General features: G+C 54.0%; 1 protein-coding gene across 1 annotated transcript in view; it reads left to right on the top strand.

Moving 5' to 3' along the window:
• The window catches only part of ARHGEF10L (Rho guanine nucleotide exchange factor (GEF) 10-like), a 182,431-nt gene that overhangs the window by 68,481 nt on the left and 86,686 nt on the right, over window positions 1–27,264 (top strand). Inside the window, exons 4-9 of the mRNA XM_011934051.1 lie at window positions 390–575; window positions 1,375–1,408; window positions 14,912–15,003; window positions 16,291–16,374; window positions 20,601–20,770; window positions 25,773–25,889. Coding sequence (XP_011789441.1) covers window positions 390–575; window positions 1,375–1,408; window positions 14,912–15,003; window positions 16,291–16,374; window positions 20,601–20,770; window positions 25,773–25,889 — 683 coding nt within the window. The remainder of the gene's footprint in view (window positions 1–389; window positions 576–1,374; window positions 1,409–14,911; window positions 15,004–16,290; window positions 16,375–20,600; window positions 20,771–25,772; window positions 25,890–27,264) is intronic.

Raw genomic sequence — 27,264 nt, 5'->3', positions numbered from 1 at the left:
AGCTTGTGCTCATGCATACACACACATTTCAAAAGACCCCTTGCTCACAAAACAGGGAAACAGGAAATAAGAAGAGGAAAGATACACACTGAAGTACTGAGGTGCACAGGCTCGCCCTGGGAGCACACTCCCTTCCCTCCCTCAACTGCCACTTGCTTAGAGACCTAACCCAACCCCCTCCCCTCAGCCTTACCAGCACTAACCCAACCCCCTCCCCTCAGCCTTACCAGCACTGTAGGGCCTTGTGGCTTGAGTTTGATGGCTCTCATTCCCTGGCTCAGACCTGAAGTGCTCACCCAGTTCCAGCCCATGCCCATCTACCCCAGCCATCTCTCCATTGACCAAACTTCGGAGATCCTGCAGCCTGGCCAACTCCTCCTCTCTTCCAGGAGATCAGCTGGTTCCGGGAGCCCCAGGCCCCTCCTCGGAGGCAGAGGACGACCCAGGAGAGGCCTTTGAGTTTGACGACAGTGATGATGAAGAGGACACCAGCACAGCCCTGGGAGTCCCTAGCCTTGCTCCTGAGAGGGACACAGACCCCCCACTGATCCACCTGGACTCCATTCCTGTCACTGGTAAGATGTTTCTGGGAACTTCCGGTCCTGGAGCTACAGGGAGCATAGAGAACTGAGCGGAAGCTCCAGGCTCTCAGGGATGCCTGGTGGCCCCTCCGCTGTCCCCAGAAAGCAGGAAGGGAAAAGCCAGTGGGAAAGAAGCTGCAGTCTATGGCTTCCCTTGGGAATTTGAAATTCCTAGCATTCCTGCAACATCTGGTGCACTTTGGCACATTGTAAATGGAAGTGGTTGGCCTGAATTTTGCTTTGGAGACAGTTGCTGCCCAGAGCTCATGTCTCTGAAGTCCTCCCTGCAGCTTCTCCTAAAGAATCCACACCAGCCAGAAGAGCAGCCTCCCAGAGGTCCCCTCTCCTGTCTGCCTTGGGGAGCTGACAACCCTGGGGGGCAGGAGGGCCCTGCTAAGCTGGTGTTAAATGGCAGCTTCTGGGCTTTTTGAGTCTGTTATCCAAGAGAGAATCTGGGGACCCGACCAGCTGGAACTTCCTGCAGGCTTGGGGACAGCGGGCTCCTGGAGCAGCTGGGGGTGGAGGGCAGGCCCAGAGCAGGCGGGGCGGCTGCCACGAGTTCTGGCTGGAGTTGGGAAGTGGGCCATGGGGTGGGTGGGGGTGGTGCAGGCCAGGTAGGGGAGCTGATGACTGAGCCAGGGCTGGGGGAGGGAGGCGGGGCTCAGCAGGCACCCAGGCTGGCCAGGCCCTGTCTGCGGCGCCCCTGGGGAGGCTGGGAAAGGGGCGGGGAAGGCCTGAGTGCTTGGGGCCAGCCTCTGGCCTGACAGGCTCTCTGTCTGCTCCTCTTTTGCAGACCCAGACCCAGCGGCTGCTCCACCCAGCACAGAGTAAGTGAACCTGGCTCCTTTGCTTTGGCGGTTGGAAACGGAGACACTGGGCAGGGGGTGGGGATGGGGTGGAGCTGAGGCCCAGAGGACCTGACTTGGCTTTAGCTAAGGAGGAAAGCATTTCATTGAGGCCCTGTGCCCTGGGGGAAGAGGTCAGTTCCAGAAACTCATGGTACTTTTTCCTTTACTTTGCCCACAAGCCTCTGAAACAGCAGGAGGCAGGCCTGGCTCCAAACCCTGCCTCTGTCCCTTGCTAGCTGTGTAGCCTTGGAGGAGTCACAGACTCTCCAAGTGTCAGTCTGTTCGCTGGTGAAAGGGAAACAATGAGAGCACCCCCTCTGTTGGGTTCGTCTTGAAGAAGCGAACAGCTATGTGGTGCTCAGTGTGTGTGTGAGTGAGTGTGTGTGTGTGTGTCTGTAGTGGGGGGGGTACTGGGGGTGTTTGAGGGTGGGGGGATGCAGCCCATTGTAATTATTTTTGCAGTTGCCATTTGTCTTGCTAATATTCCCATTCCTATATCAGTTGCTGTTAGGGACCCTGCCCTCTGTGCCTGCGAGCCTGTCAGAGGCAGTGTAGCCTAGTGGTTAGGAGCCTGGATGTTGGGGTGAGGGCCTGCGTCTTGTCTGTGACCCCCACACTGGCCATAGGTCCTCTTGTCAGTCAAGTCCCCCTTTGGTTTTCTCATCTGTAAAAACGGGCCATTGGGTAAGATGCACAACCTCGTGGTAGGTGCTTAATCAAGGCATTTGCTTTTTATCACAGTTCTTCGTCTTCTGCAAGTCATGTCTGGGTTGGAAGGGTAATTGGGCAACTGGGGGTGGTGGGAGCTGAGGCCTCTTAGGACCGGGTGCTTAGAGCCTCCTTGTCTAAGCAGTGGAGGGGTCTAGGCTCCAAATGAATGGCCCAAGCATCTGGAACCTCGAGTTTAAATCCTGAGTACCCTGATGAGGGGAGGCATGTTTGAGCCCTGCTTTGTCTTCCTGGGGTGCCCCAAACTGAGCAAGAGGGGCTAATTCTCAGGCAGGTGTCACCCAGCGGGAGGTTTCAGAGATGCAGGTTGCAGGCCCAGGCCCCTGGAGGAGAAGTCCTTCATGTGCTCATTTGCTGTCCAGAGTGGGTGGACTTGGGGAGGGTTTCTGCTGAGCTTGCTGCTATGTAATTAAGGTCAGAATTAGGGGCCAGCCTCTCCTCCCTGATTAGGGACCTGAAATGAATCAGCAGCCATTCGTCCTGCACCTGGGCTGGGAAGGGCTGTGATGGCTGCAATCTTCCAAGGATTTAAATCTCCAGGGTGGGCCAGGAGTGAAGTTGCGGAGAAACTCAGTCTGGTGGGAGATGCAGATGCGTCAGAGTGGGACAGAGACAGATGCCCAGGGAGCTGGGACACTGACTAGAGGGGAGCAAGGGTGGGGCCATCAGAGAAGACTCCTAGGCCAGGTCCTGGCTCAGCAAGTGAGTGGAAATTCTCCATTCAGGATGGCAGAGGGGCAGGGGGAGTGCCCACGGAGGAAGCCCCTGAGCAGAGGCACAGGGTTGGCACACAGGGTGGTCAGCACACTGGCTTCCTTCAAGCTACCCTCCTGGAGACCCCAGGAGGTAGGTGATGTGCCCAGGGTTCCATGTAGATAAGTACATGCTCATTCAGAACAGAGACCAAGGTCCCTCTGACATGGAGGCCAGGCGCTTGGCCACCGTGTTTCTGTGCCTCCAGGAGCTCGTGGCCTGGTCCCTGATGAGAGGGTGTGGCTGGCTTCATAGGAATGATCTGATTGTGTGTCCCTTTTTTGAGGTAAGATTTTTGCCCACTCAGAGATGATCTCTGAGTTCTTGGGAGAGTGGCATCTAAGCAGTTGGTGGAATGTTCCATAGGTCCCTCGTGGGAAGCCTTGCGCGGCAGTACCCAGTGCATGATTCCTGGTGAGGTCCCTTCCCTTGACATGAGAGCAGAGCAAAGAGAGCCTCCTCTTCACTCCCCCAGCATGGAGATCTTGTGAGGGAAGAGGGGTGTGCTGGTCTCTTCACCAGCAGTTACCTCTATGGCGACAGGGACTTTTTGATTTTTTGGAGGGGGATGTTTTGTTTGCTGCCGAACCTCATGGCTTAGCACAGTGGCAGGCACCGGCTGAGTACCAAAGATGTCCTTGTTGAACGAATGATGGACAGGACAAGAGGGTCTGTGTCTCCGTGGAAGCAAGGAGAAAACTAACAGCATGTCAGGCCGGGTGAAGTGGCTCATGCCTGTAATCCCAGCACTTTGGGAGGTCAAGGTGGGTGGACCACTGAGGTCAGGAGTTCAAGACCCAGCCTGGACAACATGGCGAAACCCTATCTCTCCTACAAATACAAAAATTAGCCGGGCCTGGTGGCGGGTGCCTGTAATTCCAGCTACTGGGGAGGCTGAGGCAGGAGAATCGCTTGAACCTGCGAGGTGGAGGTTGCAGTGAGGGGAGATTGCGCCATTTCACTCCACCCTGTGTGACAAAGCGAGATTCTGTCTCAAAAACAAACAAAACCTATAAAAAAATACCAGCCCACCCCCCAACCTCCAAACAAATGGCATGTCAATAGGGTTTCTATTGGATTCTGACTCTGGCACCTGCAGGGGCCAAGACTGAGGCCAGGGAAGAGAAGCACGGAGTGGTTGCATGGCCCAAGGCCACATAGCTAGAGTCACCTGACCTCACTGGTGTTGATGATGCTGTGCTGAGCCACAGGCTGTGCTAAGTGCTCTGTGTACATTATCTCTTTTTGCTGTTGTTTGAGACAGGGTCTCCCTCTGTTGCCCAGGCTGGAGTGCAGTGGTGTGATCACAGCTCACTGCAGCCTCGACCTTCCAGGCTTGAGCGATTCTCCTGCCTTAGCCTCCCAAGAAGCTGGGATTACAGGCATGTGCCACCACACCTGGCTAATTTTTTTTTTTTTTTTTTCTGAGACAGTTTTGCTCTTGTTGCCCAGGCTCGAGTGCAATGGCGCCATCTTGGCTCACTGCAGCCTTTGCCTCCTGGGTTCAAGCGATTCTCCTGCCTCAGCCTCCTGAGTAGCTGGGATTACAGGCGTGTACCACCATGCTAAACTAATTTTTTGTATTTTTAGTGGAGATAGGGTTTCATCATGTTGGCCAGGCTGGTCTCGAGCTCCTGACCTCAGGTGATCCATCTACCTTGACCTCCCAAAGTGCAAGGATTATAGGTGTGAGCCACCACGCCCAGGCTAATTTTCATATTTTTTTGTAGAGATGGAGGTCTCACTCTATTGCCCAGGCTGGTCTTGAACTCCTGGGCTCAAGCAATCCTCCCGCCTTGGTCTCCCAAAGTGCTGGAATTACAGACATGAACCACTGCATCTGGCCCATATTATCTTATTACTTATACTCCTAGGAGCCCTAGAAGACGGGGACTATTGAATATGCCCATTTTGCAGATGAGCAGCTGAGGCTTGGCGAACTGAAGTAATTTACCCAAATCTCATGGAACTAGTTAATGGCAGGGCTGGGACTAGGCCTGTCTGCCCTCAAAGCTGTCTACTGAGGCCTGCAGGGTTTGCTTCTCCGGGTGGATTCTGAAGCATGTGCACTCATGTCCACCCTGAGCTCTTGCTGGGGAAGTCGTGGTTGAGAGAGTAGCTCTGAGTACCCAGCAGTGCCCGGGAAACGTGAGCGCTGCAGATCGCTGGCTTCCTGTGTTTTTCCTGGACTCAGGCCTGCACCCCTCGCCTCTGAGTGCAATAGCCCCATGGACTCCGGCCCCCTCTGGAGTTGTTTGCTTTTCCTGTTTAGTTTTGCCCCTGTGACCTCCACACTTCTCTGTGGGTCAGCGTTTTGGCTCCTGGCCCTGGTCGCGGGGATTCTCATGGGCTCCCTATAGGTACCTGGCCTGCCCCTTCCTGGGCTTTTCTGGATAAGATGAATGTACTGCCTATTGGCCAGTGTCTATCACTGGAGCCTAGAGCCAGGGAAAGGGATGGGGCAGCCGGATTCTGGGAGAGGACAGGGAGACCCATCTTCCCTGGATGTATCAGGGACTGAGAGGATCAGGCCAAGAGGAGACCAGGCTCAACGAAGCAGTGTTGGCACAGGATGGAAACAGGGCGCTGGTGGCCTGTGTCTTCTGAGACTGCTGGGTGTGGGGGACATAGGGGCTCTTGGGAAGGGCAGGTCAGCAAGGCCGGAGTGGGTCCGCAGCATCTGGAGGAAATCTTCAAGGTTTTCCAGATTGCCGCAGACCTAGTGTGGAGTTGCTTGGAATCCTGGACTTCTCCTTACATGCGCTGTTGCCCAAATCTGGAGCATTTGAGCCTCCTGTGTCCTGTCCCACAGGGTCCATGCAGGATGTGAGGCCTGGCAGATACCGGCTTTCCACCCATGGAGTCCCTCATGGGAGGGTTATGGGGACCAGGTCCTTCTTTCCATTAAAAATCTTTCTCTGAAGGTCCCTTGCCAAATCCCTAAACTGGAAAAGCTGGTTTTTGTGTTTTCTTTCCTTCTTTTCCTCCTCTGAGGGTGGAAACAAGGGCTCCCGGTTTCCAATCAGAGCCAGGACCTTTGGATCCCAGGCTCTTTGAGGACCCACACAGACTCTTCGTTGAAAAAGGCACATGCAGGGTACCTGGTTGGCGTGTCTCTTCATGGTATAAATATGCCTTCGAGGAATCCTGTGACGTCCCTCCCTGTATCCCTGCAGCGGTAGGACTCTGCCTCACTTGATTTTTATCCCAGTGCCTGGCACAGAGATGGTGCAACAATACTAACAGCCTACATGTGCACGGACTTTACAGTTTACATCTTATTTTGATTCTTACAACTGGGAGGCGGAATCACGGCCCTTCCACCCCTTGGAGATTTCCCCGTCCACATCCCCAGCACCTGCGAATCTGTGACATTGCGTGGCAAAGGGACTTGGCAGATGTGATTAAGTGAGGGATTTTGAGATGGGGAGATGACCTTGGGTTATCCTTGGCCCAGTGTCACCGCAAGGGTTGTGACAAGAGGGAGGCAGGAGGGCCAGAGTCAGAGGTGGGAAGATGCCACACTGCTGGCCTTGGAAATGGAGGACGGGATTGTGATCAAGGAATGCAGGTGGCTTCTGGAGGCTGGAAAAGATGGGGGATGGCTTCTCCCCTGGAGCCGCCCCGCTGAAACCTCGCTTTTAGCGAGAGCACAGCCCTGCTGAAACCTCGCTTTTAAATCTGTGAACCCCTTGATGGCCTGCTGACCTCCACACCTGTGAGAATAGATTTGTGTTGTAGGTCACTAAGTTCATGGTCACCTGTTACAGCAGCCATAGGAAACGAACACAACAGCCCCGGAAGAGGAAATTATCGTGGGCGCCATTTTGCAGACCCGGGAGAGGGTGTTACTTGTCTGTGGGGCTGGGCTGGCAGGCGTGGTGCTTGGGCTCAAAGCCTCAGGCCAGGGGCTCTGTTTGCTCTTCCTCTATGGCCCTCTCTGTGCATCTAGGATGGTGCTCTGCTGACTGGCTGGGATTCCCCTGCCCTTCCCTTGCATCTTCCTGTCCTTCCCCCAGCACCTCTTTACTGAGTGACTGCGATGGGGGCCGACATGCTTTGCCAGGTTGTGTTATTTTTACGTGCCTGTGTGTGTTTGGCTCTAGGGCCAGATCATAATGGCCTGGATGTACCCAGCACTTCTTACATGCTGGGCTCTGAGAGCTTTCCCTCCCCAGTGCCATTCATCCTTGCAACACTCTCACAGGACAGGCGCTGATATAATCTGCATTCTAAAGATGCGGGAACTGGCACAGAGAGGACATGACATCAGCCCAAGATCACAGAGAAAGATGGGCAGAGCCAGAGATAATCCCAGCTGGCTTCCACAACCTGTGGTCTAACCCCTCTGGTGCTACCGTCTCCCACACAGAGCTGCTTTGGATCCCGCCTGCCCTACACGTTAGCTGCATGACCCAGGATGTGCTCTTTGGCTTCTCTGCCTAACCCTCAGTTTCTTTTCTTTTCTTTTCTTTCTGTTTTTTTTTTTTTTTTGAGACACAGACTCTGTCGCCCAGGATGGAGTGCAGTGGCGTGATCTCAGCTCACTCTAACCTCTGCTTCGCCCTCTGGGTTCAAGCCATTCTCCTGCCTCGGCATTCCGAGTGGCTGGGATTACAGGCACCCACCACCGTGCTCAGCTAATTTTTTTTTTTTTTTTAATTTTTAGTAGAAACAGGGTTTCACCATGTTGGACAGGCTGGTTTCAAACTCCTGACTTCAAGTGATCTGCCAGCCTTGGCTTCCCAAATTGCTAGGATTGATTACAGGCATGAGCCACCGCACCCGGCCCCCTCAGTTTCTAATCTCTGTAAAGTGGGGTGATGAGACTCACTGGATGGCACTGTTGGTGGGGATGAAATGAGATGTGAGAGATTAGGTGCTTACTTGGTGAGCTGCCCATTGTCACTGTCCCCAAAGGGTACAGATCTGTCTGGGGCAGACTTCACGCACAAGGGACCCCTCCCTGCCAATGCATTGCTTAGCATTACCTGAGATGCTCATCAGTCCATCTCTTCCCCACCTCCCTATCTCTCTTCCTTTTAAAAAAAATACATCTTTGTTGTAGAAAAATCAGAAAGTACGGAAAATGATAGACTAAAAGCAACTTTTAACCCTACCATGGTGTTTCTGTCCAGCATCGTTGCCAGGCTTGTATACAAGTATGCAAAACTCTTTTCACAGAACTGTGCTTTTATTGCACATGCTGTTTCGTGGCTCACCTTGCTTTTTTTTTTTTTTTTTTAAGATAATTATGTATCATGAGCATTTCCCCAGGGGAACTTGTATTGTTCTGCAACAACCCCTATGGCTCTTGATACATTCTTGCTGGGGGTGCAGGGCCTCTCCATGTCTGACTGAGCCTTGGGGCCCCTGAGATGTCAGGGAGGGAGATGCATATGCCACAGGGCAGGAGGCCAGAGGCCGGGCTTTGGCCCAGCCTGTGTGTGGGGGGCCAGCTGTACAGAGATGGTTCCCCAGAAGCCTCGAAGCTCGCTGCCTGCTGAGGTCTGTGATATGATGCCACCTGAGGGCCGCTCTGAGACTTCCCCTGGGGGGCTTCTCACTGCTCTCGGCTCATCCAGTAAGGGGATCTGTGACCATGTGTGGGGTGGCACAGGACAGACACACTGGGTCCTGGAAGCCCTCTGTGTGCAGGATGGGGGGCCACAGAGGGAAGAGGGAACACATGTAGGTGAGGGACCCCATGCCTGGAGGAGGGGTGGAGGGAAGGAGAGGGCAGGGAAGCAGCGCACACGAGGCGGTACCACATGCCAGCCCCTGTGCTGGGAGATTTACATGCCTTCTTTATTTACTCCATACCAGAACCCTGTGAGGGAGGTAGCATTGCCTCATTTTACAGATATGGAAACTGAGGCATAGAGAAATGCTAAGTGCTTTATCTGCATCATCTCACTGAATCCTCACAGCTGGAGGTAGGACTGATAATTCCCGCTGGTCCACATTCAATAACTTGTCCTGGTGCACACAGCCAAGTGGCTGAGCCACAGTCTTATCCTAGGTCGTGGTCCCGGAGTGTTTGCTTCTACCCCCGTCACGCCTGGGAGCCCTGGTTCTCAACCCTGGCTGCATTGCTGGAGCCCGCAGGGAGCTTACCCCTGAGCAACAGTCAGAGTCTGTGGGGCAGGGGCCCTGGTGCCCACATCTTCTAGGGGTGCCCTGCTGACTGTAGTGGGCAGCCAAGCCAGATGCTTTCTAAGGTCCTCAGTTTTGGCATGCTGTACAATCAGGTAAAGTGGCCAGGGCCGAAAGAGACCCGGCAGGAGGCTGAACCTGAGCTGCGTGTTATTCCCTTTCCTTAGTGTCTCTTGATCTCTTGATCGGGCCATCATGCTGGGGGGGCGTTTCTGAGGTGGGCGGTGACACTGTGTGGGGCTGTCCTACGCACACTCTCCTGTCCTGTCCCTCCCTGTGCTGCAGCTTGGGTTTTCCTTGAGGCCTTATAAGGCAAATGTCATTCCAGTCCTTTCTAGTCCCATCCCCAAAGGTGAAATTCTTTCCTTTCTCATATTTGTTATGCCTTGTCCTGGCAAGGGCCCCAGAATGCCTGTGTGTGCAGACCCCGCTGGCCAGGAATCCTTAGCTTGTTCTGGTGTTGGGGGTCTCCTCCCCGACTACCCACATGGGACAGCCTCTGGGAAGAGACGCTTGGAGGTTCACTGAGAAACTAGGGCCTGTACCAGCCCCTGCCGGGGTGGCGGGTGCCAGTCTCTGGAGTGGGGCTTCTTATCTTTAAAATAGGCTGGGGGCCTGGCGTGATGGCTCACACCTGTAATCCCAGTACTTTGGGAGTACTAGGCGGATCTGAGGCAGGTGGGTCACCTGAGGTCAGGAGTTCAAGACCAGCCTGGCCAACATGATGAAACCCTGTCTCAACTAAAAATACAAAAAAAAGTAGACAGGCATGGTGGCACACGGGGACCTACACTTCCCTGCCCTGCTGCTCTTTGGAGAGAGAAGAGGTGGGGCACAAAGGTGCTTGGAGCTCTGTGGACCAGAAACGCTCCAGGTAGCCTTCTGGTGTACTTGAACTCCTCTGCCAGCAATGTAGGCTGCTGCTTCTGGGGGCTGGGAGGGGTCCTTTCCTCTCTCCCTTGCCTCAGCTTCTGTCTGCCTTTTCCTCCCCATCTGGCGCCCCTCTCCATGGATTCAGCTTCTTTCCTTTGCATTCAGGTTGCTGGCCTTACTCTCATTTGCAAGCTGAGAGGCATTAGGAGAGCAGGAAGCTCAGATAAGGGTGAGATAATTGCCTTTTATTGGTTTTTATGGCTCTTTCATGACCCGGAGGCCCCTGAAGGAGTGTTTGTTCACTGGGAGAATTAGACACTGCAGCCCTATGTGGCTTCCACGGACAGCGGCTGGGAGAGGCTGCTCCAGGTGGTTACAGGGTGGGTCTGGGGCCTTGGCAGGCAGCAGGGAGGGTCATGGATACAGGAGGCACCCCCAGCCTTATTTCTTGCTGTGCCTTCCTTACATGCGTGTCTTGAACTGGAACTTTGCTCGTGTCCCTGCTCCCCCAACTTTATTCCTCTTCCCCTGCCTGGGAAGCCCTTTCCCCATCTCATTGGCCCCAGGAACACCTGCTCCAGTCTAGGGGGGCAGTGGAGGTGGTCCTGAGAGCAAGGCTTTGCAGGCAGATCTCCGGGGTTCAAACTGCTGCTGTGCCACCTGCTGGCCAGGTGACTTGGGCAGTGGGGGGTGGGCATGAAGTGACCTCTCTTTGCTGTGCAGACCCCCATTCCCCAGACCAGGACACCAGAGCCAGTACCTGGGCCGGTCGCTCACTGGGTTTTGATAAGGTGCAGCCAGGAGGACTGGGATTACAGGCATGTACCACCATGCCTGGCTAATTTTTGTATTTTTGGTAGAGACAGGGTTTCACCATATTGGCCAGGCTGGTCTCAAACTCCTGTCCTCAAGTGATCCACCCACCTTAACCTTTAACCTTCCAAAGTTCTGGGATTACAGGCGTGAGCCACCATGTCCTGCCTAAGAGAAACTTATTTCTCACAGTTCTCAAGGCTGGGAGGTCCAAGATCAGGGTGCCAGCAGATTAGTGTCTGATGAGGGCTCGTTTCCTGATCATAGATGGTGCCTTCTCACTGTGTCCTTACATGGTGGAAAGGGCAGGGGAGCTCTCTAGAGCCTCTTTTATATGGGCAGTAATCCCACCCATGGGGGCTCTGCTCTTAAGACCTACTCACCTCTCCAAAGGCCCCACCACCTGATACTACCACTTTGGGGGTGAGGATTTGAACACACGGACTTTTTTTTGTCAGGGGAACACAGACATTCACACCACAGCAGTTGGAGACTTGAACTTATGCCTCTGAGTGTGCCGAGGGCTACTGCTCTCTTTCTTTTTATAAAATGGTGGCTAAACAGGCAAGAGTTGAGGTGACCATATGCCACAGCAAGCCTGTGATGTAGGCGAATGTCTACATGCAGGTTCTCTACTTCCAGGTGGTCTGGTTGAAACAACAGAAGCTTTGCAGGTAGACGTAGTCTAAGATCCCAGCTCCCGCTAATTAGCTGAGTGATTTTGGGGTAAGTAATTGAACCTCTGTGAGGCTGTTTCCCCATGTGAATGGGGGTAACAACACCCGCCTCCGGTGTGTTCCTGCGAAATTAAATGTGCAGGCTGGGCTTGTTGGCTCACTCCCAGCACTGTGGGAGGCCAAGGTGGGCAGATGACCTGAGGTCAGGAGTTTGAGACCAGCCTGGCTAACATGGCAAAACCCTGTCTCTACTGAAATACAAAAATTAGCTGTGCGTAGTGGCACATGCCTGTAGTCCCAGCTACTCAGGAGGCTGAGATGGGACAATTGCTTAAATCCAGGAGGTAGAGGTTGCAGTGAGCTGAGATCGTGCCACTGCACTCCAGTCTGAGTGACCAGTGAGACTGTCACAAAAAAAAAAAAAAAAAATTAAACGTGCAATTACATGTAAAGCAGAGCAAGCAGTGCATAGCAGATGCTTTGTAACGGTCACTGTTTGTCATGGTCACATATCAGAGCAAAGAGGACCTGTGGCCGGGAGACTGTCCAGCCAAACTCTTCTAAGCTCATGTCTGTTCCAGCTGGAACAGTTTGGTTCCATCTGAATAATTCTGAGCAACTGATGCGGCGCCTTCAGGATGTTTCTGTGTTGAGGAGGTGGCGACTCAGTGAAGCAGCGGTAGAAATCGGGGCTCAGGTGGCTCCCATCAGCCCATCACCCACCTTCCTGGTCCAGAGCAGCCCTGTCCTCTCTTGGCCTTTACTTCCTGTCATTGGTGAAAAGTGTTTCCCCAGGACTGAATGTGCTGAGGTCCTTGCCCTAGGGTGACACTGCTGACTTCTGGCTGTGAGCTGACACTTGCTCCTCTAATAGGGCAGGTGACTTAGACCTGCACCACCCAGTCTAGTGGCCACTAGTCATGTGTAGCTATTTAAAATTAAATTACTTGAAATCAAATAGAATTAAAAATTAAGTTCCTTGGTCCCACTAGCCACATGTCAGGTGTTCAATAGGCATGTGGCTGGCGGCTGCTGCACCGGATAGGACAGGCAGGAAAATTCTCGCCACCACCATCACTCTGCTTATTATCTGAGAGGCAGTGGAGGGCGGCATTCAGAGCTCAGCTTGGGAGCCAGGCAAGCCGGCCTCATGGTCTAGCCCTGCCACTCCCTGGCAGAGTGATCTTGGGCCGGTTCCTCTACTTACCTGCAGAATACAGAAGATGCCAGGATCCCGTTTGGTGCTGGGAAGGTGAGGCAGAGGGCCTGGCTCACAGAAGGTGCTCAACAGCGGAGATCCCTCCTCGCAGCCTCCTCCCCTCCCTCTTCCCCTGCACTGTCCTACTCTTCATCTGCTAAGGGCTCGGGTGCCAGGAAGTTCAAGTTGATTCTTTGGCAATGGCGCTGCTCTCTTGACAGTCTAAGGCCTCTGCCCTCTAAGTTGGCATAAGTGGTCTTTGGTCTTTGTTTTATTTTATTTTTTTGAACCTGGACTTTAAAAAAATTCATGTTAGAGGGCCAGGCGCGGTGGCTCAAGCCTGTAATCCCAGCACTTTGGGAGGCCGAGTCAGGCGGATCACGAGGTCAGGAGATCAAGACCATTCTGGCTAACCCGGTGAAACCCCGTCTCTATTAAAAAATGCAAAAAAATAGCCGGGCGAGGTGGCAGGTGCCTGTAGTCCCAGCTACTTGGGAGGCTGAGGCAGGAGAATGGCGTAAACCTAGGAGACGGAGCTTGCAGTGAGCTGAGATCCGGCCACTGCACTCCAGCCTGGGCGACAGAGCCAGACTCCATCTCAAAACAAACAAACAAACAAAAAAATTCACGTTAGAATAGCTTTAGATTTTCAGAGATGTTCTGAAGATGGTACATAGAGCTCCACATAACCCTCATCCAGCTTCCCTGCTATGAGCATCTCACACGGCCTTGGCACAGTTGTCAAAGCTGAGACCTACGTTGGCACACTACCATCGACTAAACAGACTTTGTGTGGATTTCATCAGTTTTCCCACTTATGTTCATTTTTTGACCCAGGATCCAATCCAGGATCCCACATCGCACTTAACTGTCATGTCTCTGTAGCCCTCTCCGGCCCGCGGCAGTTTCTCGGTCTTTCCTTGATTTCTGTGACCTTGAGACTATTGAGGAGTGATGTTCAGGCACGGTGGCTCATGCCTATAATCCCAGCACTTTGGGAGGCTGAGGTGGGTGGATCACTTGAGGTCAGGAGTTCGAGACCGGCCTGGCCAACATGGTGAAACCCAGTCTCTACCAAAAGTGCAAAAATTAGCTGGGTGTGGTGGCGCATGCCTGTAATTCCAGCTACTCGAGAGACTGAGGTGGGAGGATTGCTTGAACTCGGGAGGCAGAGGTTGCAGTGAGTCAAGATTGCACTACTGCCCTGAAGCCTGGGTGACAAAGCAAGACTCTGTCCCAAAAAAAAAAAAAAAAAAGTCTTGAGGAGTAATGCCAGGTGTTCGGTACAATGTTCCCCACTCCGGTTTTGTCTGGTGTTTTCTCCAGGATTAGACCGGGGTTATGGGTTTTGGATAAAAACACCACGGAGGTGAAGTACCCATTTCATGACGTCATATCAGGACACATGGCACCTGAGTGGTGTCGCTACAGATGCTCACCTGGGTCTCTTGGTTCAGGACGTGTCTGCTGGGCTTCTCTGCTGTTTCCCATTTGCATGTCTGCTCTGTGGAAGGGACTCACTGGGCCAGCCCATCCTCAAGTGTGCATGAAGGACTAAGCTCTACCTCCCACGTGTAGTCTTTTGAAGCTTTGCAATTCCTTGTTTCTTTTTCCTTTTTTTTTTGATGCAGTGTCGTTTTGTCACCCAGGCTGGAGCGCAGTGGCATTATCTTGGCTCACTGCAACCTTCCTCTTCTGGGTTCAAGTGATTCTTGTGCATCAGCCTCCTGAGTAGCTGGGGCTATAGGCGCACACCACCACGCCTGGCTAATTTTTGTATTTTTGGTAGAGAAGGAGTTTCACCATGTTGGCCAGGCTGATCTTGAGCTCCTGACCTCTAGTGATCCACCCGCCTGGGCCTCCCAAAGTGCTGTGATTATAGGCGTGAGCCACTGTGCCCGGCCAAGTCCTTGTTTCTTGCAAGAGGCAGGGATCCCCCAGCCTGCCCCTTCTGTTGTATGTGGGAGAGTGGAGAGGTGGAGGTTCCCTTTGAGTCTGCACTGTCAAGACGAGACAGCCCCCTTGCGGAGAGCGCTAAGTGGTTATCACTGTGAACACAGTTGATCTTTATGCTCCTGTGAAGTGCCAGCCCAGCCTCGTGCATGCCGTCTAAAGGTGAGGAGCCTGGGGGCTTGTCTAAGGCCACCTCTGCCTCGGGTCTCCCCAGTATCCTGGCCCTCAGCCCACTTTTGCCCATCATGTCCTGCTGACCAGGTGAGGGGCTGCCAGAGGCTTCCAGGGGCCACCTCTGGACACCTCTGCAGTGCCGTCTTTTGCCCACAGGGTCCCGGCCTGGGTGAGCAATGGGGAGGCAGCAGATGCAGCCTTCTCTGGGGCCCGGCACTCCAGCTGGAAGCGGAAGAGTTCCCGTCGCAGTAAGTCTCCCCTCCGGCCCGCTACCCACCCCAGGTAGCTAGCTCCGGGATATCCTAGTCTTCCCTAACCCAAGAGAGTGATGTGGGCTCCTGTGAGCCCAGTGTTCATCCTCACTGGGGGCTGCTGTGGCCCTGGAGGACCAACCACTGCTCACAAGAGCCGAGGTCCAGGATCAGCTGACACACCCAGTTTTTCATCTGCTCCTCAAATACTTACAAAGCTCCCACAACAGGCCAGGGTGGCTCAGTGGTGTTAGTGCCCTGGGGACCAGGATGCGGTCCCTCTGTTAACAGAACCAGACACTTTGCCATGGGAAGGTGCCTGCCCAGATGAGCCCTGCAGATAGAGAAGGAGGCAGCAGGGGTGGGGGAAAGAGGGTCCCAGGCAGGGGCCAGTTTGTGTGAGGGCCTGAGGGCAGGAGGACCCCTGACTCCCGGGAAGCAGCAAGGGCCTCATCTGTGGGGTGTAGGGGAGCATTACAGGGTGAGGTGTGGGTGCGGGCCCTGCAGCTCCTCAGGGCCTCAGAGGCTGTGCTTAAGGTTCTTAAGGAAATAGGAAGCCACAGAAGGAAGGCCAGTGATGTAGCTGCCTTTGCCTTTCAGTCCCCTTGCACTGGGGTGGGGGCAGTGTAGGAGACCGGGTGGGGAGGGGTGGAACCTGCTGGGAGGCTATCATGGTCTTGTAGGACAGGAAGTCTGAGGGTGGGAACTAGGGGCCTAGAGAGAGGTGGGCAGGCCTGGGAGCTGGTGTGGGAGGAAGAGGGGGCTCTGACAGGGCTCTAGGGGCCCCAGGACCTAGGGAAGCATCACAGATCAGTGGGTCTTGTGACTTCTTCCTGGAAGGCCTGTGGGTTGAGGACTGGCTTCCATCAGGGATGGGGGCTGGTTTTCCAAATCCTAGCACTGCTCAGTGATGAGGGGCTAGCCCCGGGGTCCTGGGTGACTGAGGATGCTAGGGCCAGGGCACAGGTGCTGGACTGCATCATGCTCCCTGCAGGGGCTGGGAGCAGCTGTCCATTAGCCAGATGGGCAGGCCTGCGGGCAGCAGGGAGCCAGGTGGGGTCTGTGCCGTCACTGGGAGGGCGCCTTGGAGGAGGTGGGGGGTGGGGAGAAATGGGGGAACCAGCATCCCCTGAGGGCAGCTAGCGAGGCTGAGGGCTGTACTGGGCTGGCAGAAAGGAGGGTGCTGCATGCCACCAGCTGGTGCAGTCCTGATGTCATCTGCAGCACGTCTGGCCAGGCTGCCACAGCCCACGTTGGTGCTCTCTCTCCCCCCTTCCCTCCCAGTCGACCGGTTCACTTTCCCCGCCCTGGAAGAGGATGTGATTTACGACGACGTCCCCTGCGAGAGCCCAGATGTGCATCAGCCCGGTATGGTGTCTGCAGTGCTTTCCCCGTTTCTCTTGGGGACAGGGGAGGGAGGCGGGGACCGGGGAGGGTCGTCTCCTTCCGTTTCCTTCTGTCCCCACCTGGCCCTGTGCCCCCCCTTCTTGTCTTTAGAAACAACTGTAGTCATCAGGGATAATCTGGAGATGGTTGAGGGCGTGGCCAGCGGGGCTGGGCAGGGTGTGGGCATCATGGGCAGGGCCATGCTCCGACTGTGGGTCCCCGGGCAGGTCATCACCTTTCCAAGCCTTGATTCCTCCGTCAGGAAAATGGGGCCATACTCCAGGCTTTCCAGGGCTGTTGGGGAAGATGACAGCTTGTTATACTGAAAGGGTGAAGCAGATAAAGCTTTGCAAAGCCCTGCGCCCTGCTCTGGGTTGAGGGCTGAGGTGGGCGGGCAGGCAGGCGATTGTGGCCACAGAGGGAGATGGGGCGGGACTAGGGTGAGTCTTGCTGGAACTCACCTGATGGGAGAGAGGACTGTCCAGTGACAATTAACAGGAAGAGCTGTCTTTGCTTGAACACGTTAGGCCAAGCATATTTTCAATCATGTAATGGCTTCAAGACTTTGATTTGGGATGTTACGTTCTTATTTTACAGACAAGGGAACGGCAGAGGCAGGGCTAGGATTTGAATGTGGGTCATTCTGACCCCAAGTTCAATGCTCTGTCCCCTACCTCAGGAGGATTTGAGTGGCATTTTATGACAGATGAGGCACATTTGATCCCACTGATCCCACGACCCCATGAGGTCAGCAGGGCCAGGCTTATTTATGGCTCCCGTGATAAAGAGGTTAAACCACCAGCCCCAGAGCACACAGCCAGGATTTGAGCAGACGACTTCTTTTCCTACTATGCGATTCTTCCTGTTTTCAGGGGCTTTCCATCCAATGGGGAAGCATAGCCCCTGCTTTGGAGGCACTCCGAGTCTGATGGAGAGGCTCTTACCATCCTTGAGCAGCACAAAGCACAATGGGAGAGACACACAGACAACATGGCAAGGCCCGAGGGCCCCAGAGCCACACTCCTGACTCCTGTCTCAGGAACGGGGACAGATGGGCCAAGGATATGCTTATCCCTTTAGCAAGCCTGGGATGTGCTTGGAGCACATTTTCCTGTTTGTAGGATTCTCACTGTATTGGGAGGCAAAGGAGTCTTAGGAAAGTCCCAGAGCTGGGAGGTCTGAGCGGCTGAGGGGCCTCAGTTGTTGTTTAACCCATTTGGCCTACTTCCCACCTGAATTCAATCAAGCCACTAAGTCCCTGGCCCCAGTCTTCACTGTCCTCAGGATCTGGGAGGATGTGGCATGTTCATGGCCTGGGTGTCACACAGCCTGTGTTTGCACCTTAGCTCTGAGCCTGCAAATGAGGACCACAATACCTACCCCAGGATCCCTGCATGCTGGGCTGTGGGAGGATCAAGTGTGATCAGGCTGCAAAGAGCTCAGTGCAGGGCTGGCTCTTGGAGATGCTCTTCACACAGGGCCGTTGTGGCTGTTGTTGTTAGTGTTATGCCTGCCGAGGGTCCCAGCACTGGCCTGCCTGGGGCTGATGTGGGCTCAGCAGGAGCTGGGAGAGGAGGTCGTTACCTGAAGGACAGGCTGTATGCAACAGTGGGCACACACAGCCCTGTGTTTGAATCCCGGCTCTGCCATTGCTTTGGGCACAGGGCTTTGTGCCTTTGTGCCTTGGCTTCTTCATATAAAGCAGGAAAATCCCCAGCTCACAGGCCTTTGGGGAGGGTCACACAGGGTCCTGGCCAGTCTCTCTGGGCCTCAGTTGACCCATCTGTAAAACTGGGGCAATAATAGCCAGTCCTAGGGTGGTAGCATGGATTCCATGAGGTAATTGATGAGGACACTGAACAGGAAGCATGAGGGGACCCTTATGTGGTCCCTGAAAGCTAAGGAGTTGGCCCTTGGGCGGTGCACAGGCACAAGAGTTCTGTAACTCTGTCTCCATTGGAGAGGATATTTCTATATGTGTAGATGGTGGGGACTTCAACAGAAGGTAGTGTGGAGCCCTGGCCCCACTCACTGTCTTACTGTGGCCAGCCACGTCTCTCCCATCTGTCTAACAGGAGTGATCTTTCACACCCTGCTGTCTGCACAGGGCCGCTGGCAGCCGCCGTGGCACACTGAGGTTGGAGGTGGTCGGGTGCGCGGCTCAGCCCTGTGGAGGGGTGGACCTGCCACGTGCTGCCGGGATTCCTCCTCAGGGCTACCCCGAGAACTCTGCCTGTTTGGTCACTAGTCGAGGGGCCTCCACTGCAGTAATGGGACAGTCAGCTTGGCTTTCTAAAGGTCACAGCTGCTCCACTCTCTAAAGACATCAGTTACCATTATCTTTTGCTTAAAAATAACCTCATGTTCCCTCCTGGTTCTGGGACCTATCTCCCACTAAGCTTTGGCACATCTGTTTTGTTCTTTGGCTGACACTCTTGCCCCCAACCCCTCACACCCCAGCTTTCCTGTGGGGTGAAGCTCAGGGGCCCTGGGTCTATGGACTGACACCCAAGCTCCACCAGAGCCACCACGAGTGGCGGCCTGCTACTCTCAGCCGAGTGCATGCTATGTGCCAGGCACTTTGCCAAGAGCCCCTTGGCTGTTTTATTTACTCGATCTGTCCCCTTATTATTAGCCCCATTTGGCAGAGAGGTCTCTGATGACCAAAGCTCACAGTTTTTTGGCATAGTTGTTTCTGAGCAGATTTCTTCTTTTTCTTTCTTTTTTTTTGAGATGTTGTCTCTTTCTGTCACCCAGGGTGGAGTTCAGTGGCACGATCTTGGCTCACTGTAGCCTCCGCCTCCTGGGTTCAAGTGATTCTCCTGCCTCAGCCTCCTGAGTAGCTGGGACTACAGGCGCATACCACCATACCTGGCTAGTTTTTGTATTTTTAGGAGAGACGGGGTTTCACCATGTTGGCCAGGCTGGTCTCAAACTCCTGACCTCAGGCGATCCACCCACCTCCGCCTCCCAAAGTGGTGGGATTACAGGCATGAGCCACCGCGACCGGTCAGATTCCTTTTTTTAAAAAAACCTTTCCCAGTGCTATATTTCTTCTGTGATGACAAAAGCATTTTCATCTTCATGTACGTTTCGGTGTCCGACCCCACTTTTGTGAGGTCTGCAGTTCTCCAGGTAACAGATGAAATGAAACCCAGAGGGGCAAAGGGCCTTGCCCAAGATCCCCCAGTGATGGAGCTGGGGCTGGGGCCGTGTGTTCTGGCCTCGGGACAGTGGCTTTCCCACCTCAGGTTTCAAGCAACATCTCATAGCCCAGTTGAATGGGCCCCACGAGTGCCCTGGCCCTTGTGGGACCTGTCCCTCCAGACGATGCGACTCAGCTTTTTGTCCCCAAGTTTTCAGTCCAAGGCATTTCCTGCAGGCTTAGGAAGGAAAGGAGCTCCTGGACTCTGGGCCAACTGCGCCCCCTACTGGAAGACCCTGGGCTGCACGTGAACTCAGATTTGGGGTGAGGGACTCTGAGGCCCCAGCAATCTCTGTTTCATTCATGAGGATGCTGAGGGCCTGAGCCAGGATTTGGCTCCGGGTCTTCTCTTTTCCAGCAAGAAACAGGTCACGTGTGATGGCTCGGCTGGGTGCGGTGGCTCACGCCTGTAACCCTGGCACTTTGGGAGGCGGTGGCAGGAGGATCACTTGAGCCCAGGAGCTCAAGACCAGCCTGGGCAACATAACAAGACTCCATCTCTACAAAAAAAATTAAAAATTAGCTGGGTGTGATGGTGCACGCCTGTAGTCCCAGCTACCCGGGAGGCTGAGATGGGAGGATCACTTGAGCCCAGGAGTTTGAGGCCACAGTGAGCTGTGATTGCACCACTGCACTCCAGCCTGGGTGAGACAATGAGACCCAGTCTCTAGAAAAAAAAAAAACATTGCCAAGGAGGCCCAGAATGAGAGCTGAGACCATACAAAAGCAGTGCTGGGGGCAAAAGGAAGTGAGTGGGCTCGTGTGCGGCTGGCGTGTTTCTTGTGTTTTCCCCATTTTCTCAGGCCCTTCGTGCCCTACGAGGGGGAAGATGTATTGTCATCTTTGTTTCATGGGTTGAGGAAGTAGAGCTGGAGTCCCAGGGCCCCCACATTCTCCCTGACCCCGCCTCGCCCCACCTGGGTTCAGAAATTGGGTCTGAGGCTGGAAGTCTGGTAGGCTTGGCCTCAGGGCCTGGGCTCACCGGCTGCCGCTTGGCCAGCAGGGGCAGAGAGGAACCTGCTCTACGAGGATGCGCACCGGGCTGGGGCCCCTCGGCAGGCGGAGGACCTAGGCTGGAGCTCCAGTGAGTTCGAGAGCTACAGCGAGGACTCAGGGGAGGAGGCCAAGCCGGAGGTTGAGCCCACCAAGCACCGAGTGTCATTCCAGCCCAAGGTGAGGGGACCGGGGGTGTCTCTCACTTCACTCAGGGCATGGAGACCCCTTCAGGGAGGGAGGGAGCAGGGTGGTAAGGGCCAGGCCCAGGACTCACGTCTGGGTCCCAGGGATTCCCAGGAATGTGTGGTGAGAGGGGAACCAGAAGCCCAGGTCATCCTGAAACAGGAGGTGGCCCACAGACATTGCTGTTGGCAGCCATAAGCCCGGGATGGGCATGGCTGGTACCTGGCACAGGTGCTCCCCCCATCCCCTTGCCATAGCAGACCTGGTTGATTGATCCTCATGCTCACGAGCTCAGACTGGGTTTCAGAGTCCTCTCAATGCCGCACTCCAGGTAGCCCAGCAACTTGCTTAGAGGTGGAGCCGGGATCAGATCCACTTGCTCTCCCCGCCCTCTGGGACTGATGCTCGGGGACAGTCCAGGCCTCAGCCCGCACAGTCCTCTCTGCTCTGGGAAGTGGACAGTGGGGGCTGCTGTGGCTCAGCCAGACCGACACGGAAGGCTTCTCTCTGGGGCCTCACACAGTGCCATCCATGCATTCGGCTTTCCTGGTGTTTCTGCCTGGAGCAGGGGCCATTCTGCTTATTTCCTGGAGGGGAGCCCCTGAGGCTGCGAGGAGGACAGGTCATTTGGTTCCTCCTTTCCCGTGGCACCCATGCTCCTTCCCTGTTGTTCTGCAGAAACCACCAAGAGGCAGTGTCTGTCTGTGCTGAGATTTGCAGTTTCATGGGGACAGCTTCTTACAGGCCCTGACTGAGCAGAGGGGGTGGGGCCCCTCTGTTCCTTTTATTTTTATTTTTATTATTTATTCTTTTGAGACAGAGTCTCACTCTTTCACCCAGGATGGAGTACAGTGGCATTATCTTGGCTCACTGCAACTTCTGCTTCCCGGGTTCAAGCAATTTCCTGCCTCAGCCTCCCAGGTAGCTGGGATTGCAGGCATGCACCATCATGCCTGGCTAATTTTTGTGTTTTTGTAGAGATGGGGTTTCATCATATTGCCCAGGATGGTCTCAAACTCCTGGCCTCAAGTGATCCACCTGCCTTGGCCTCCCAAAGTGCTGGGATTACAGGTGTGAGCCACTGTGCCCAGCCTCAAGCTCCTTTTAAAAGATGTAGCAGGGCAGGAGAGCTCCACCTGGGGCCATTCCTGCATGGGCAGGGTGGGGACAAGAGAGGGGACTTTCCTGGTGCCTCCCACCTTTTCTGGGTTTGGGGGATCCACTCTGGGAGAGGCATGCTGGCCAGAGGAACACCAGCACCTGAGTCCTCAGGCAGCCATTCCTCAGACCAAGATGGGCTCCCTGAGTCCTGAGCAAGCCTGGGACTTTCCAGGGATGGGCCTCCAAGGCTGGGCTGTGGGAAACAGCCTTAATGTCTTGCTAGCCAAAAAGCGAAGCATTTACAACACCTACTGTCTGCCTAGTCCATTTCTTCAGTTGTGGGATGAGATACATTGGAACAGGAAGACCTGATCTGTGCTCAGTGAACCTTTATGGTCCACAGGAGACACTGAATGGGAAACAGTTTGTCAAAAATGAAGACAAAATGCTGGTCATCATGATCAGTGTGGTACAATTTTCAGAAATAAACTAGCATGCCCTTCAAAACAAAATGAAGACAAAAATGCCTTTATGTAAACTTGAGCCTCTGTCCAGCCTGGCTGTGTGCCTGATAGGGGTAGGGACTGATGCGACCAATCAGAGGAGGCCTCTGAGAGTGGTGAGCTGGAGCTGGGCTTAGGAGCCAGAGGAGATGGGACAGGTGATCCAGGCTGCAGGAGCAGCCCAGGCAGAAGCCCAGGAATAGCTTGTTGCTGCTTCCTGCAGTTCAGAAGGGGCAGCATGCACTGCCTTAGGGAAGGGGGCTTTGGTTATGAAGCTCCCACTTCCCCCAGTAGCCTCTCCCTATAGCAGGACCGGTGTGTCCCAGCCCTGCCCTGGGCAGTGTGACCAGATGGGGCTCTCGAGTCCTGGCCTAGCCTTTTAGCCTCAGCCTCTGGCGTTCCTCCTTCTCTCCCATGGTAGCCCCGGCCCTCTTGCTGGGACTAGGAGGATACCATGTGTGTCTCTCAGAGGGAAGGAGGGATGACGATGCTGAATTCAGGCTTTCCAGTGGTGGTCCCCATTCTTCCACAGGCATCAGAATCACATGGGTAACTGGTTGAATCACAGATGCCAGGGCCTCACCAGGTATTCTGATTCAGGGGTTGGGTGGGGTCCGATAATCTGCCTTTTAAGCAGCTCTCTGCCCCCAGGGGGTACAAGGTGCTCACAGAGCACTCCAAGAAATGCTGGGCCACACTCACCATGGGACCTCTGGAGGCTGCCTGTGAACTCGTGTCCCTCACACTCTCAAGCTGGAGGCTTTGGACCCTCCCTCAGCAGACAAACTATGTGGCACAGTTGTTGGGATTTCTAACCACTTGGAGTTTTTTTCTCTGGCCGTGGCCAAGGCCCACCTGCTCCCTGATCAGCAGGCTCCTAGGGAGACAGGAGGTTGTGGAGGGCTTTTCCTCAGGTACCCACTTCTGCCAGGGCCTCTACTGAGCCTGCCTGTGGTGCTTCACCCTCCTGAGCCGCTTGGGGCGCACTTGTTCACCCGCTGGCATTGCAGCAGCTGCATGTTTTAGGGCCACTGCTGCTTGGCTATGTGTTATATGTGCTGCGGGCACAGGACAGCAGGGATCTGGGGATGTGTTTTGTCCTGTTCTTGGAGTCTGACCATTGCCAGGCACCCTGCCCAGCTGCAAGAGAACTAATGGAACCCCTTCTTCAGATATCCGTAGAGGCCATCCTTAGGCAGGTGGACTCTTACCAAAAAAAGTGACCATGGGATCTGTAGAAGGGTACGGACCCAAGTGGAAGCAACTGCCTCATCCTCTTATGTGAACAAGTGGTCCTGCTGGTGCCAATCTGGGGTCTGTGTTTTTTTTTTCCATTTGTGGGATGGATTGCATTGAACTGTTCCACTCTCCAGCGGTGACCTCTTTGAAATCAAGGTCTCTGATCCAGCTGGACGGGGACTGGGCAGAACTCGTGGATTCATTACAGAAATGCCAGCCATGGCCTAGCCTGCTCCATTCCCTGCTCTGATCTGGCCAACTCAGCAAGTGGCCTCTGATCCTGACATTTCCTTGTTCTTCTGATCCTGAAAGAAGGGAGGGAGCACCAGAAGACCCAGGGACTTTATGATTTTATTGTGTGAAACTATTTTATAGATGAACATGACTCAGGTCAAACCCCAAACTCCCCAGTTTTTTGGGAGTCTGGGTAGGTCTCTGAGAGACCCCTGTCTTGCATACTTCTTTGCATGACAATATTGAACATTTGCCTAGAATGGTGCACTTTACAAAGCAGTGCCATTTACCCTAAGTGGTACCCTGAGTGGTCAGTATTATTGTTGTTAAGATTCTCATTTTGTTGATCAGAAGACCTGTATAAAGCTCAGAGAGATTTAAATGATGTAGAATGCAACATCACATTTGCCTCATCTGTCTGTATGTCCATCCATCCATCCATCCATCCACTCATCCATTCACCCACCCAACAAATATTGAGCACTTGCAATTTGAAAGATAATAATGGCTTCCATTTTTTGAATACTTAATAAGCTCTTGGCTCTCAGCTTTGCATGTACATTTAATTTTCTCAACAACCCTATGCAGAGGCTATTATTATGGCCACTTTACCAGTGAGGAAGTTGCAACTCAGAGAGGTAGAGACTTTTCCAGCTAGTAAGCAGGGAGCCATGATTTGAAGTAGGCCTACTTGCCTCTTGATCCTTATGTCTACTTCTCTAGAAATAGCACCTGTCTTGGTCTTTTGTGTACTTTACCAAATATCACTGTTGCTCATATAGTTCATGCATTTGAATATCTATCTGTTCTTCTGTCCATCCACCTGTTCTCCCATCTGTTTGTCCATCCATCCATCCATTCATCCATCCTCCGGATAGTCTGTAAGCTGAGCATCCATTCTTCCATTCTGTTGCCCATTCCCCTCCCTCCCTTTACCTTTCACTCATCCTCCCTCCATTCATCCTCCAGCAGTGTGCCAGAGGCAGCTAGTGTCAGCTCACAAGAACTCAGGAACCAGTTTTGAGCATCTCTTTACAAATTCCCATTCAGTGATGTCAGTTTGACAGCTTGGAATTGGTGGAAGTATTCACGCCATGGAAATGCTTCAAAGCAGGGCCCTTTTCCTGGAGAACTGGTTGTTAAATATTTGCCAGCACAGCACTGCCTAAATCCATTCTCCTATCCATCCATCCATCCATCCATCCTCTTATTCCTTCATCTGACTCTCTCTTCATCCATCCATCTGTCCATTTGCCCAGCTATATAGTCACCTAACCAAATTTATCCATTTGCTCATCCGTTTATCTGTCCATCCATTCATTCATCCATTTATTTATCCATCCATCCATCCCTCTATGAGTCTGTTCGTCTACCCATCCACCTGCCTGTCTGTTGCCCATCCATCTGCCAAACCCTCCCTCTACCCATCCATTCATCTTTCTGTGGATTTGCCCACTTATCCATTTATCCCCTGACCTCATTCCATCCATCCATCCACCTGCCATCTGTCCATGTCACAAACTTACCAAGAAGCTCCTGTTACAAGCCCTGTGCTGGGCCACAGGGCTGGGGAGAAGACACAGTCCTTGCCCTCAGAGCATTTTCCCATTTCCCTGAGATAGGAGGCCTGGGTTTGCTCCCCTCCCACCTCTCCACCCCAGCAGCCCAGATTCCCTCCTGCAGAGACCCGCCCCCCAGCTGCCTGGCGTGGTGGGGTTGGACACAGCTGGAGCAGATTCCAAGCAGGATCTGGCTGGACTGCTGCCTGCGACCTGGGGTGCCGCATCCCGCCTGCCCGAGCTGTCCATCCGCACTTTACCTGAGTCTCCTTTCTCCCCTCTTGTCTGTGTTTTGTCTCCTCCCTGTCCCGCCTGCTCCTCTCACCTGCTCTCCTTCTGCCTGGCTGCTTGGGGTTCCAGCTTTCTCCAGACCTGACTAGGCTAAAGGAGAGATACGCCAGGACTAAGAGAGACATCATGGCTTTGAGAGTTGGGGGGAGAGACATGCAGGAGCTGAAGCACAAGTACGATTGTAAGGTATTGTCTGTCTGTCTTCTCAAGTCCTGGGTGGGAGCTGTTTCCAGCTGCAGCTACCTCCAGGGGCCTTTCCTGCTGCCCTGGTACCACGAAGCCTCCCAGGCCCACCCTTGAGTCCCAGGGCTGTCCTGAGACCTGGACCCTGGCCACCCTCATGTCTGTGCTGGAACTGGCAGGTGCCTTAAGCCACGTGTTCCCTTCCATGTTCTCGCCCCTATCTTTCTCCCCACCTGCAAGTGAAACCCTGATAGCCCACGAGAATTCCCAGGAGGGTTTTCAAACTCTAGGACCCTTGGAATCACCTGGGGTGCGGTGTTAAAAATGCAGGTTCCTGAGCTCCAGCCCCAAGGGTGCCACTTCTGTAGGTCTGGGACGAGGCTCAGGAATCTGCACATTTCATAATCTGCACAGTTGGGGTTACACGTTGAAAAATGTGAATGTTGGTGACATTGGATGTTCCTATCTCTCCATACTGTTTAGAGGAATCCAGGATAAGGAAGTGTGTAGGAGAAATCACAGTACTTTCTTAAACTTTTGGATAATGATGATGTCGACAACAGTAGCTTCCCTTAACTGAGCACCAGCTGTGTGTCTTGGCCGAAGGCATGGACTGTCGAGGTCTGTGGGCCTGGTTTGAATCCCAATCTCACCACTTCCTCATGGTGCGATCCTGAGCAGGCCCCTTGGCCTCTCTGAGCCTTGGTTTCCTTGCCTTTGAAATGGGGGCATTCATAGTACCGGCCCCCAGGGTGGCTGTGAGCGTGGATGGTCAGGCCTCTTGGATGTGCAGTGCTGTGCTGGGTCTAGGAGCTCAGTGGACAGTGGCTGTTGTTCTCTACGCACCTGACCACCCTGTCCTGGTGGCACTCTGGGCAGTAGCTGCCTTTCTGCATCTTTTAGTGTCAAGTAACCGGCTAGTGGCCACACCAGTGGTCAGCGATAGAGCTGGGATTCCCACTTGGGTCTGCTGCGTGCTGGAGCCCAAACGTCCTCCATCCTGCAGTGCTGCTCACTTTATTGGAATGTGAAGCCTTCCAGGAGGAGGAGAGCAGACCCTTTACAGTTTACGGGACCTTTCACAGATACCCCCGAGAGGGCTGTAACCCAGGGTGGGGGTGGGTCTAACCTCTCAGGAAGCCAAGGCTGAGAGAGGGGCCCGGAGCTAGTGAAGGGCAGAGTCTAAGACCAGGCATTTCCCCTGGTGTGGCCACACACTGTGGGAAGGGGTGAATTCGACAGGTTTACTCAGGGACACCTTCTAGGGTGTTGGCCTGTTCTTTTTTGCCCAGGAAAACGCTGGGAGAATGGCCTCAGATGATCCTCTGAAAGATCACTTTGTGGGGCTCATGACAGCACCATTGATGGCTTTCTGCCA

Source organism: Colobus angolensis, unplaced genomic scaffold (assembly GCF_000951035.1).
Source record: "Colobus angolensis palliatus isolate OR3802 unplaced genomic scaffold, Cang.pa_1.0 Scaffold130, whole genome shotgun sequence".
In the NCBI taxonomy this organism is placed as follows: Eukaryota; Metazoa; Chordata; class Mammalia; order Primates; family Cercopithecidae; genus Colobus; species Colobus angolensis.
The sequence above is the reverse complement of the archived record's forward strand: the minus strand, read 5'-3'. Positions and strand labels throughout refer to the sequence as shown.